The sequence below is a fragment of the Mus caroli genome, chromosome 5 (assembly GCF_900094665.2).
Source record: "Mus caroli chromosome 5, CAROLI_EIJ_v1.1, whole genome shotgun sequence".
Classification (NCBI taxonomy): Eukaryota; Metazoa; Chordata; class Mammalia; order Rodentia; family Muridae; genus Mus; species Mus caroli.
The window spans coordinates 27,488,973-27,502,959 of NC_034574.1; the positions used below are offsets into that span (position 1 = coordinate 27,488,973).

Consider the following 13,987-nt stretch of genomic DNA (forward strand, 5'->3'; position numbering starts at 1 on the left):
AAATCTTTAAAAAAAAAAAAAAAAAAAAAAAGGAAGGTCAATGCCATATGACTTCACTGCCATCTTGGTTAATGTAACCACATGGCATAAACCAAACATGGCAGTATCCATAAAGTTTCCTGTTCCTACTGTACCCTCTGGTTATCACTCTATCTGTTTCTCTGTTCTCTCTCTCTGTCTCTCTCTATATATACATTTTTTTTTTGTTGTACAGGGATTTAAGCCCAATTTACATATGATGAATTACAAGAAGTGCCCTCCTAATTTAGTGGTGGGTCACAAATTGGGCCCCTAAGACAGTGGCACAGCTGCCAATACCCTACAGTGGCAACCCAAGCTTACCTGGGGTAGATGGTCATGAGGAAACAGAAACCTAACACTAACATTTCTCAGAAACTCAGTGACTTGGGAACTTTGTTCATCAGGTAACTGCAGTTTCTTCATTCCCCCCTAACCAGCCATCCACCTCAGAAGGATATCTTCTACCCATAAACTGGACTGATTACATCAGGAACAGACCCCTTCCTGCTAGGCTCACCTCAGGCAACCTATAAGTCAAGACAAGGAAAAAAAATCTCCCAAGGGGGAGAAACCTTGTGAAGGCTCTAGTTCTCCCAGGGTGAGCTGCAATTCTCCACCCTGCTAAGACAGCTTGGCAGTCTGATCCCCGGTAAACTTTTATTCTATCCGTGGAGTGGTCTTGTTTGGTGGATTTGTTGTGCTTAGTTATATTTATACAGTATTTAAAAAAAAATCATAAGTGTTTATCATGTTTGCTTCCTATTTGGAATAATAATAATAATAATAATAATAATAATAATATTTTTATAGCTCAAAAGAATAAAATGGACACAAGGTCAGGTAGGCCCTAAGACACGACAATTGTTTCAGCTAATACTCCAGATCCACTGGAGTCCTATTTCCCTTCGTAGGAGATAGAGGTTACTTAATCTTACAGCACACACAAAAAATGACCATTATTTAGATCCCAGAAAAGGATATAAAAAACAAAAAGGTCTGTCTCACAGAATGCATGTCATCTTAACCTTGATCTGCCCTACTGACCAGAGTGTGTCTGTAGGGAACTCAGTCTGTCCTGTGGATGGGGTTAGAAGGAAACACATCCGACAAGCACATCTAGGGTACACTTGAACTCCAGGCCGCACACTAGGAACCAGCCACAGCGACCATCCTTGGATTGGCTATGTATGCCCTTTCTGGATGCTGGGCTGACAGACTCAGGGAGGATTGGGTGAACCGTCATCCATTTCTCCCTCCTTACTTTCACTTTAATGATTGGAACAGAATCTTCCAAGATTACTTCCAACTCCCCACCAGCTTGCCTCCTGGATGACTGTAGCAAGTTAAAGTCCCTCGGGTGCTTAGGAGAAGGTTTTCGTCTCTTTCTCAACCAGTGCATGGTCTAAGTACCTTCTATGAAAAATCAGAAGTGGCTCTCCTAGGCAGCTCTGAATTACAATGTCATCCTTCAATTAGAGCTGCTTTGTAAACAAGAGAGATCTCCCCTAAAATTTTCTATTTCTAAATTTTCTCTTCCTTTCAGGATCATCAAGACCTTACTAAATACTGCAGGATAGACCCACAGATGCTAGCTATAGCAGACTTAGATGTGTTCAATCAAGGTTTATTTTACAGTGCTTAATTTCCAATTAGGCTTTACCTAAACACTAAAAACACCTAACTGGTGCAACTGAGCCTCCGGGTACTCAACAACCATATTTGGAGGCATAAACTTAGTGGAATTAGATGTTCCCCCCACCCCCCATCCTTCAAGGTCAACTAAGTCCGAGGGAACTGTGGGGTGTCTCTCAAAATGACCTGTACTATAACTGTGGAAGGTAACTCATTCGCTGTTCAGGAAGGAGTGGACTATAATAAGTGTCCAGTCTACAAAAGAAGGGGAAAAAAAAACCTCCACACTCCCAAATGAAGCAATGGTCAAGCCAGGCCTTTGACTTAGCCTAACAGAGGCACTGACTGTCAAAAAAAAAAAAAAAAAAAAAAAAACAACTAGAGGAGACAGAAGCTCTGCCCAAGACCAAGTTACCCTTGAGAACCGGATCTTCAACCCTGAAAGGAAGAAAGAGAGAAAGAAAGAAAGAGAGAAAGAAAGAAATAAAGAAAGAAAGAAAGAAAGAAAGAGAGAGAAAGAAAAAAGAAGAGAAGAGAAGAGAAGAGAAGAGAAGAGAAGAGAAGAGAAGAGAAGAGAAGAGAAGAGAAGAGAAGAAAATTAATTTTGGCCATCTACATAGTCTTCAACACCCAGCAGGAAAGTATAGCCTGGTGTAAAATGATGGTGTTTCTTTCTCAGTCCTCAGACACTATGCTCAACAATGAGATGCTATTTGGACAGCGATGTCTTACTAGTGATTTGCTTCCTGGTGGCCTTATCTGTTTCTAGAAGGGTCCTTTTTACAGCTGTAATATGATGTCCTGTATCCTAACCAATCATGTTCCCTGTCAGATACCCTGTTGTCAAACTCACAGGTTTGGGAAATTACTCAACATATCAAAATGGGCTGGGTATGGTGGTGTACACCTTTAATGCCAGCACTCAGAATGGAGAGACAGGTGGATCCCTCAGATTTGTGGCCAGCCTGGTCTACATATGGAGCTCCAGGATAGCCAGGGATACACAGAGACTCTGTCTCAAAAAACAATAAACAAAAAAACCCCAAACAAACAAAAGCAAAACAAACCAAAACCAAAAAAAAAAAAAAAAAGTCAAAACAATGTCTCTGGAACATTACTGGAAAACCCTACAAAAAGGTATTTCTCTTTTAAAATGTCAATTAGATGCTAATGTCTGGTTGTGACTTCAACAAATGGAGTCTAGATTTCACTTGTGTTTGGCCCCTATTATCCATCTCCACAGGACATTCTAGCTAGCATATGGCCAGAAGCACTGCTTGCTGGCAATGTGATTCGCTTCCTGCCACAGGCCTTCTGCAGGCTTCTGGAAGCAAGACTCTGATACAAAGTTCTCAGCTACACAGTTATGCCTCACCTTGTTAAACAAACTTAGGTGAATTATGAGGCTGAGGAATTTTCTATTAACCTTGTCTGTTCCCTAAGAGGTTGTAGCAGAAGAAACCCAATGGCTGAAGAAAGGTTCCTTGAGCTCTTAAGCCAAACAAATGGCATCCCCACCAGTGTACATCTTATGGTAGATGATGGTGACAGAAAAATCATCAATGTTGTTGACACTTATGACAAAGACTGCTGAGGAGTCTCTTGATGGCGTTCTTGCCTGCTCTGTTCCTAAGGGCAAAACTGCCCCAGCTATTTTTCTAACTATGCTAGGTAGGAATTATACTTCCAAAGTGTCACTTTTCATGTTACAAATGCTACTTCATTCATACAACAACTCCAAAGATACACGCATCACCAAATGGCTGTCCGGTGCTCTATCTTTGCCACTGCTATTTTACCATGGTCCTCCTTAGATCAATCTTCCCCTGAGGCCCATGACTGCTGCTCCTTCATGATCACTCCTTTGACATTTGAAGCAGCTAAGAGCAGAAAACTCTTCAGAGCCTGAAAAGCCCAGCCCTTGAGTAGAGACTGCTCTACCAAGGTCTTTTCCTCTATAATTTTGCTACACACATGAGCCTGCACACATGTGTCTCCTTATCCTGGGGAATCCCTTCCTTCGACTGTTGATTCTGTCTATGGCGCCTGAGCATTCTCTGCTGCCACCTGTTTTGTTCAAAATTCTTCCTTAATTCTTTAACTGGAAGAGAAAACCAACATCACCAAGACCTGCAGACTGTATCAACTGTAAGCTGCCCAACGGGGGCACTGGGAACAATCCAGGTCCTCTTCAAGACCAGTACATGCTGTTAACCACTGAGGATCTCTTCAATGTCCCTTCTTGTTACCTCCTACCAGCCTAGCAAGGCTGGCTGTGACCATCTGCCGCCCTTGAGCGGAGCCACCTGCTGTACTGCTCTTTTGATGTGCCACTACCTGCCTAAGGCCCAACCTGCCAGAGGCCGAACTGGTTCTCTTCCAAGAATCTTCTGGAGTTAACACAGAACTGTGATCTTCACGAGTTCCCACTAAAAGGCTGACCTATCTACTTCAAAGGAACTTTGCTTGGCCAGGGAGGGCCTCCCCTTTTTCTTTATAAAGCATGCTTGCTGACATTAAAATTGAACCTTGAGCAGAAAGCTTGTTTTGGTTCCTTCCTTATCGTGCGCAGCCCTTTTTCTCTTCCAGGTTTCCAAAATGCCTTTCCAGGCTAGAACCCAGGTCTGTGATCTGCTGGCTGGACACAACACCTTCTAACTTTTCACAGTATGTTGGTAAGCAGAGATGGTCATGTCCCCCATGGATTGTGGCCTTATGAGTATAGAGGCTGTGTCTCTGCAGATCAAAAAAGACTTCAGGTGTACTGCTTGGCTCTCCCTGCGGTTCCAGCACCGAGTACTAATTAAGTAACAGCCACAAGGGTTCCCATTAGTGCCCAGGTTTGTAGTAGGCTTTCTGCTGTTCTCATCAACCAGCTCATTTTATTCTCAGGGATAGGAACGGGCCATTAGAAATAGCGTTCGTTGTGATATACAAATCATATATGTGGGTAATAGATAACGCATTCATCCCAGACCACTGGTTCTCTCTCCACAGTGCTGAGGAGGGAGGGGCTATGGAGTAGCACTTTCTACTCACAGCTCTCAAACTAAATAGTCTCTCTGGAAGAACATTTTGGCCTAAATACTGAAATACATCAACTGTTTATAGAGCCTCACTCTATAGCTCAAGCTGCCTTCAAACCTATTATCTCCCTGTCCCTGGCATACTGAGGGCTGGCATTATAGGCAAGCACCACCAGGCCCAGCTCACACAGGGTTTCTGACCCAGGAATTCTAAATCTACACAGTAGTCCTTGAAATGGCCATGGTACTGCCAAGACTGTCTGTGGCAGAAAGTACTAGAAACAAATACATAGCAGTGGATGACAGTCGCATACAGAGTACTAGGCAGACAATGACATGGCTACCAAAGCTCCAGTAATGGCTACACACCAGGCTACATGACCACACACATGTGCTCCAACAGGTTTTAATTCTAACAATGTTATGTTTTTCCAACCTCCGGTTGGGGGAACCAACGGAGAGCCAGCAAGACCTTCGATTGCTCCTTACCTGCCTGAAGAGGCAATTTCTGTAAGGTCCCCAGAAAATGGCGTGTGGCAGTAGATTCATAGTGACAGGGGCTACAACCAAGAAAAATGGATCATTAGAATTTCAAACTTTGAAGCCGGGCGTGGTGGCACACGCCTTTAATCCCAGCACTCGGGAGGCAGAGGCAGGCGGATTTCTGAGTTCGAGGCCAGCCTGGGCTACAGAGTGAGTTCCAGGACAGCCAGGGCTATACAGAGAAACCCTGTCTCGAAAAAAAGCCAAAAAAAAAAAAAAAAAAAAAGAATTTCAAACTTTGATTCTATTCAGAAACAGAACTGGCCTATTTAACCTACTTATTTTCCCTTGAAGAGAATGTTGACTATTCTGACATTTAATCCTTAGCGTGACTGTGAGAAAGGCATACTGTCCATCTGCTGTAGAAATGCACTGGGGCTGATCCAATAAAATGTATGTACTTGCCGGGTGGTGGTGGCGCACGCCTTTAATCCCAGCACTTGGGAGGCAGAGGCAGACAGATTTCTGAGTTCAAGGCCAGCCTGGTCTACAGCGTGAGTTCCAGGACAGCCAAGGCTATACAGAGAAACCCTGGCTCGGAAAAAAAAAAAAAAAAAAGTATGTACTTCCTGGTAAAAGCTCACAAATTAAAAGCCTCTAAGACATTATAAAAATAAACTAGTTTAAATTGCATTAGATGGCAACTTAAAAAAATGTTTTTATAAAGACGCTCTTCTCCGTTGATGGTTTGGTGTGGGGTGGGGAGGGTTTCAGTGTTAAGGGGACTGGCCACTAGGAATCTGACCATGCTCCACTGAGTATATGGGCAACACAAACTCGTCTTGGTGGGTTTTTTTTTGGGGGGGTGGGGAGCATGGAGGGGGCTCGGAGGGCACCCAGGAGGAATGGGAAACAAGTATGATCAGGATGCATTGTATGATATTCCCGAAACAATCAAAAGTATTATGTTGGAAAGTATTTTTAAATTAGTTTTTAACTCTGTGTACCTGTCTCTGTGCGGGTATGTGCGTGCAGCGGTCAGGGGGAGCTGTCGAATCTCTTGGAGCTGTAGTTACAGATGGCTGTCAGTGGCCCAAACAAGGGCAGGTGCTGGGAACTGAACTTGGGTCATCTCCAAGAACAGCAAGTATATACTCTTAACTATTGAGCCTTCTCTCCAGCCCTACTGACAACTCATCCTGCAGCCAGTACTATATAACTCAGGCTAATCTTAAATTCTTTGTCCTGTCTCCATTTCCTGAGTGTGGTGATCACAAGGGTGGCTCACCAAGCCCAGCTTGGCAACATTAAAACAGTTTGGAGATCCTACAGTATTGTTATCAATGTGAGCTAAACAGCTGTAACCACTGCACCACAGATAATGAAAGGAACATCCTCACAAGAGAATGTCAAAGAGTTAACATCATAAAGTCTTCCGGGATCCACCCTGCAGACACAGGGCTCTACACAGAAAAAGAGAACACGGACATGGAGTTTGCAGAATCTCAGTAAGGGTATCTGGAATTTTCTAGTTCTGGTTTTCTCTAAGTATCCCTCCCTGGCTGTCCTTGAACTCAGAGATCTACCTGGCTTTTCCTTTCTGAGAGCTGGCATTAAAGGTGTCATCTCCCAGCCTCATTACTTCTTAGTAACTTTTCTAAGTTAGAAACATTACACAATAACATTTTTTTCACCATGAATTGAGATTATAATAATCAGGGAGACAAAGTCCGCAAGCCTAGCATTTCTGCACCATGAAGGAAGAGCTACACAGAGATCTGTGTGCACTGAGCCCTGCTCCATGAACCTTCTGACCCACTGGGTACTGAAAATTCAGTGCTTTAAATATTCACTCTGTGGATGGCTCTTCCAGCTTACAATGGTTTCTTTCTCTCTCTCTCCCTCACTCCGTCTCTGCCCCCCACCTCATCCCCACCCCTATGTAGTTCAGGCTGACCTTGACTGTTCCTTCTTTCTGCCTCAGAGGAATATTTATGCACTACCATGGAGGCTCTGGCATACAGTTTTCAACTGTCTTTGTAGCTACTTTGCCCCACAAGCTGCAGCGAAACAGATATAAAGAAACATTTACCAACTCTGAGTGCAGCATCCTGGTGGAAATCAATAGATCCCAATGGTAAGAACTGCGACACTGTAATTTCTACTTGGCAACTGGATTTCCCATCATCAAAAATCAAACTTTCAATTCTCTGGATTTCGATTTAGATAATACCCTAGTTTCTGACACACACACACACCCGTTTGTGTGTGTGTGTTTTCTGGGTTCCTTATATGATGCACATGCATACATGCAAGCACTCTTTTTTTGGAGGCACGGAGGGTCTCAGTATATAGCTCTGGTTGGCCTATTACTCACTATTTACGTTAAACTAATCTTGAACTTTCAGAGGTCTTCTGGCCTCTGCTTCCTGGGCCATGGGGCTAAAGGCATGCACTATCATATCCAGCTTCAGTTTCCAAAATATTGATCGGAAATCTAGATAAAGAAACTACATCCTCCTCACCCCACCCCACCCCACCCCCAGCCTCACTCGCTCCAGTCTATTATATATAAGTACACTGTAGACACCCCAGAAGAGTGCATCAGATCTCATTACAGATGGTTGTGAGCCACCACGTGGTTGCTGGGATTTGAACTCAGGACCTCTAAAAGAGCAGTCAGTGCTTTTAACCACTGAGCCATCTCTCCAGCCCCAAGAAACTACAGCCTTATCAGTAAATGTTTTTCTTCCTTGGAGCACTTTAGGATATAAAAATATAACTTTCATTATTATAAACATCTAAATTGATTTAAAAAAACAAATGCATTTATGACTTTTGAATGTAGTATTTAACTTATGGGTATTTAGTCGTTAAGTCCTACAAACATTATCAGATTTCAGTGCTTTGAATTTTTTCCTCATGAAACTTAAAAACAGCCTCACCACATGGTACTGATGGGCTAATGTGGTAGGCCTAGTTCCTCCTGTAAGTGAGAAGCAGGGCATCTCAGCCTATGGGGAATCTTTAACAAACTCAACACTGGCTCCTTAGAACTGCTGCTCTCACTATAAAACAGTAAGCCTAAAACCCTGTTCTTCAAGTGGAATCAGAACAATGACTGTTAAAACTGACCAAAGGACAAAGTATGTTGAGAAACTGATACCAGGCTACATAGCAAGAGGCTCTCAAAACACAAAAACACAATACAGAGGGTCCTACACATTCCTCTACTGTGTTTCTTCTAACTTAGTGCTTTGGGGCGGGCATGGATGACACAACTCACCATTTCTGGACACGCAGCATTGAGGTGGTCTGTTTGTATACCCACTATTCCCTTCAGACTGCCCCATTATTACCAGCTTCTCTCATGACATAAATCCTGTAACTCCTGCAGTTTATACAGATGCAATGCACCACGCCTCTCACCCACTGACCCACAGCTCCCACCCACCTTTCCTCGCTCTCATCACAGCTTTTAAAGGGCTGCCTCCACTGTCAATCATATCCTCATGGTTTGTTCCAATCACATCACCTCCAGTCAAAGTTGCCAACACCCTCTATGTTCCACAAGTCACTGTGTACACCCCAGGTTTCTTTCTTGGCTTGGCAGCCACAAAAAAATGTTGACCCTCATCTCCCTGAATCTCACTCCTGACTTCTACCCACTCTCTCCCTCCAACTGCTCCCTTCAAACATTAACAAACTACCTAGTGTTCAACTAGTCCTCCAGAGAGGTTCAGGTCTCCATTTTCAACCAGCTTCCCACTACCCTACTCTCATAAAGCTGAATTTGTCCTTTTGTGTGGGGGGGAAGGGGGGGCAGGGGTCAAGACAGGATCTCTGTGTAGCCCTGGCTGTCCTAGAACTCACTTTGTAGACCAGCTGGCCTCAGAAATCTATCTGCCTCTGCCTCCCAAGCGCTGGGATTAAAGGTGTGTGCACCTACCCCTACCTCTCAAGTAACTTAAACTATTACCACACAAAATGCTCCTGAGTTTACCATGAAGGAAACGGTTCTCTCCTTCACCTAAGGTATATAAACCCAACCCCACTCTGGGGGGGGGGGTGTCACATGTTGGTGCCCTGCTCTGTCACACTGCCTTGTTCCTCAGAGATAGGGTCGCTTCCTGAACCTGACATTAGGCTGGCAGCCAATAAGCCGCAGCAATCCTGTCTCTGCTCTCCCCTCTGCACTGGGGTTTTAGGCTTGGGCACAGCCATGTGTGAGTTTTTGAGTGTTAGGAATCTAAACCTAGATCCTTGTGCTTGAGCAATGTGGTGGTTTGAGTGAGAATGGCCCCACTGGCTTATATATTTGCAGGCTTAGTGAACTGTTTAGAAAGATCAGGTGTGTACTTGCTGAAGAACGTGTCACTGGGGATGGCCGGTGACTGCTCCAGTGTCCCTCTCCACCTGCTGCCCGTGGGTTAGTATGTAAAGCTCTGGGTTATGCCAAGCCTGTCTGCTTCATGCCATAATAAGTAACTCTGAAACTGGAAGCACACCCCCCAGGTAACCGATTCCTTTTGTAAGACGTGCATTCCTCAGCGTTTCTTTGCAGCAATACAACAGTGACTAAGACAAGCAGTAAACTCTTGTCTTACAGAACCATCACCTCACCACCAGGATCTCTAATGTAGCCCTGGCTATCCTGAAAACCCACTCTGTAGACCAGGCTGGCCTCAAACTCAGTGATCCACCTGCCTCTGCCTCCCAAGTGCTGTTATTGAAGGTGTGTGCCACCTTCTCTTTACTTTTAAGATTTATTTTTGTTTTATGTGTGGATGTTCTGACTGCATGTTGGTCTGTGCCTGGTATGCTCAGAGTCAATAGAGCATTGGATCTCCTGGAACTAATTATAGATGGTTTTCAGGTGTCATGTGGGTGCTAGGAATTGACCCTGGGTCCTCTGCAAGAGCAGCCACTGCTCTTCACTGTCTAGATATCTGTAGTACCTAGGGCATTTTCTTAGTCAGTGACTGATGTGAGAGGGACCCGTCCATTATGGGTAGGGCCACCCCTGGGCTGGTGGTCCTAGGTTCTTTAAGAAAGCAGGTCAAGCCGGGCGTGGTGGCGCACGCCTTTAATCCTAGCACTTGGGAGGCAGAGGCAGGTGGATTTCTGAGTTTGAGGCCAGCCTGCTCTACAAAGTGAGTGCTACTGCCAGGGCTACACAGAAAAACCCTTTCTCGAAAAACCAAAAAAAAAAAAAAAAAAAAAAAAAAAAAAAAAAAAAAAAAAAAAAGAAAGCAGGTCAAGCTAGCCAGTAAGCAGCATCCTCTGTGACTTCTGCAAGACAGTTCCTGTCCTGTGTGAGTTCCTGCCCTCACTGCTTCTGATGAACTGTTATATAGAAGCATAAGTGGAATAAATTCTTTCCACTACACGTTTCAGTATAGCAATAGAATCCTAAGACAAATCATAGAATTACGTAGGAATATCTCTTCTATCCTTGAAAGACTTGTAACAAATTGTTATAATTTCTTTATAATTTCTTCATCACATATTTGGTAGCAATTCTCGTAAGAATGATGCTGTTAATAATTGATTCAATATATTTAATATATAGTAGACCTATTATAGTTCTGTACATCTTGTGTGAATTATGACAGACTGTATCTTCTAAGGAATTTCATCTATCAAACTCAAATCTATGGAGCAGATAATTATATTCTTCATTATCTTTTCAATGTCCATAGAATCTACAATTATATCCCGTGTTCTCTTTCTGATATTTGTATTTGAATTTATTATATTGTCAATAATTTTCTGTATACAAGACTTATTACTGTTTGAAAGATAGGAATTGAAATCTTTTGTATAGTAAATACATTTGTTACAATGAAAAAAAAAAAAGACTCCTAAGACAAGTTGGTATCAGCATAGTGGGGTATTGCTATCACAACAGGACCATGTTTTTAGGAGGACTGTGGGAGAACTTTGGGAACTTTGGGCTTAAAAAAGAAAAAAGCCACTGAGTAAGTGTTGAGAGCTCATGGGCTGCTTTGTTTGGAGCGTGGAAGAGTGTTGAGAGCAATGTAGACGGAGGTCTGGCTTGTGAAGTTTCAAAGGGAAATCTGAAGCCTCTATCAGGGCTGTTTACTGTTTTGAAGACTCTGTCATTCTGCTGTTGCTTCTGTCTTGCTCTTGCTCTTCCCTTCTTGCTCCTTTCCCCTTCACCCCTTCCCCATTCCCTTCCCCCACCTCCACATGCTCATGGTCATCGCTATCTCTATACTCTTCTCCCTCCCCCCCCTTTCTCTACCTCTACTACCCTCTTAATTCCCCTCCCCATGCCCTGAATAAACTCTGTTCTATACAAAAAAAAAAAAAAAAGAATCTTTGATTCTGGTTAGCTGGGGATGAAGATTCAGCCATGATTAACAAGAGACTGGCACCAGTGAAGCGAAACCACTACATTACTGGAACAGTAGATGATGGTGAGCTAGAGTAAGAAATCAGTGGTGACTGAGAAGAGACCAACATCAATCACTGAGATTAAATCCTCTGGTGGTGTTTCCTCAGAGTGAGGTAGCACACAGAAGCAGCCTGTCCCTCCCGCTGGCAGCTGAACTTGGTAGTGTAGCAGTCACCCAGGTGGTACTGGTTTTGAAGGCATGAAGTGGACATGGAGGCTTAGTACTGTGGCAGGGATAGAGACCCAGAAAAGAGCCCAAGAGAGGCCACTGATGAGATGCCAGTACCACAGAATGACCACCAAGAACAGTAGAAGCATGAGTGAGGAGCCAGCTGGGGTCTAGAAGACAAGCTGTGTGTGCTGCAGGAGGAGGAGCTGGAGAAGTGACTCAGGACCCTGGAGTTATCCAGAAGGTCACGAGTGGACACCAGACATTGAACATTGAGGTATTTACACTGTTGGGAGTGTGGTTTTGCTTTGGTCCAATTGTGAGTATGCCCTGATTTTTCCTTCTTGAAGTAAGAAAGTATTTAACTTACTTATTTTTTTTATTTTACAGAAGCCTACAGTTGATAGACTGAATTATTTGTTTGATTGGGTTCTTCAAGATTTCTTAAAAAAAAAAAAAAAGACAAGATTTCTGTGTAGCACTGCTTGTCCTAGAACTCACTCTGTAGACCAGGTCAGCCTTGAACTCTGAGATTACCTGCCTCTACCTCCGGAGTGCTACAATTAAAGGGTGTGCTGCCACAGCCCACCAAGAGACTAAATTTTAAAGTGTTTGAGTTTGTAGACTATAGGAATTTTTAAGTTTGTAAAATGTTTTATATGGTAATGTCAATATTAATGTATGACCATGGGAAAGACAAGGGTTGTGGCTTAGCAGCGAGGTACTCGTATGTCAAGGTGACAAGGGGTCAGTTGTGCTGGCTACTTTTATGTCAACACAAGCTAGAATCATTTGAGAGAAGGGAGCTACAATTAAGAAAGGGCCTCCGCAGACCAGGCAGCAGTGGTACATGCTTTTAATCCAAGCACTTGGCAAGCAGAGACAGGTGGATCTCTGTGAATTTGAGGCCAGCCTTTTTTCCAAAGCCAGGTTCAGGGCAGCCAGTGCTATATAGAGAAACAGTGTCTCAAAAGAAGGAAGGAAGGAAGGAAGGAAGGAAGGAAGGAAGGAAGGAAGGAAGCCAGCCAGCCAGCCTGCCTGCCTGCCTCAGGAAAATTTTAAATTCTAAGCCTCAGTTCTTTCAGTTGTAAAATCAGAACTGACCTCATTAGCAGTAATCCCACCATGTAAAACACCTGGTCCAGGGCCTGCCACTTGCCTACATATGGCTACTACAAAAAGTAATGGCATCAAAAACATTTTTAGGGATGGAGAGATAGATAGCTCAGTGGTTGAGAGCACTGGCTGCTCTTCCAGAGGACCGGGATACAATTCCCATCACCCATATCCAGCACACAACTGTCTGTAACTCTAATTCCAGGGGATCTACAGACACGCATGCAAGTAAAATACCACTGCACATTAAAAAAAAAAATCCTTTAAGATTTATTATTTATATATATGAGTGTTTTGCCTGAATGTATGTGCATGTACCACTTGCATGGATGGTTCCTGAGAAGCTCAAAACTGGGCATTGGATTGCTTGGAACTAAAATTATGGATGGTGAATGAGCTGTCATGTGAGTCTGAGAATTGGGTCCTCTGCAAGAGCAGTCAACATCCTTATTCTTTTTTTGTTTGTTTGTTTTTTCAAGATAGGATTTCTCTGTGTAGCTCTGGCTATTCTGGAACTTCCTCCCAGACCAGACTGGCCTGGAACTCAGAGATCCACCTGCCTCTGCTTCCTGAATGCTGGGATTAAAGGCGTGCACCACCACAACCTGGCATAGCCAGTGTTCTCAGCCAGTGGGGCAACTCTGTAACCCAAAACTTTTTCAAAAAAGAAGAAGATATTCGGGACTGGTGAGATGGCTCAGTGGGTAAGAGCACCCGACTGCTCTTCCGAAGGTCCAGAGTTCAAATCCCAGCAACCACATGGTGGCTCACAACCATCCGTAACGAGATCTGGCACCCTCTTTCTGGAGNGTCTGAAGACAGCTACAGTGTACTTACATATAATAAATAAATAAATCTTAAAAAAAAAAAAGAAGAAGAAGATATTCAATTACCACACACTGGAATTCTTAGTATATCATCTTCAATTACCAATGTCCACCCTATTTCCAGTTGTAAGATGTCTTTGTATTGTGTTTTGTCTGTGTACCTCATGTGTACAGTGCACACAGAGGACCCAAGAAGGCGTCAGATCCCTTGAACTGGAGTTACAGATGGCCATAAGCCACCATACATGTGTGAGAATAATAAGTGCCCTGAACGGCTGAGCCATCTCTTCAG

The 13,987-nt window shown here is 43.6% G+C and overlaps 1 protein-coding gene across 1 annotated transcript in view; it reads right to left on the bottom strand.

Annotated features, from left to right (window-relative positions):
• Pisd (phosphatidylserine decarboxylase) overlaps positions 1 to 13,987 on the bottom strand; it is a 45,983-nt gene that overhangs the window by 29,823 nt on the left and 2,173 nt on the right. The window contains 1 exon segment of the mRNA XM_021161698.2: positions 5,169 to 5,239. Within this exon segment, the coding sequence (XP_021017357.1) occupies positions 5,169 to 5,239 (71 nt within the window).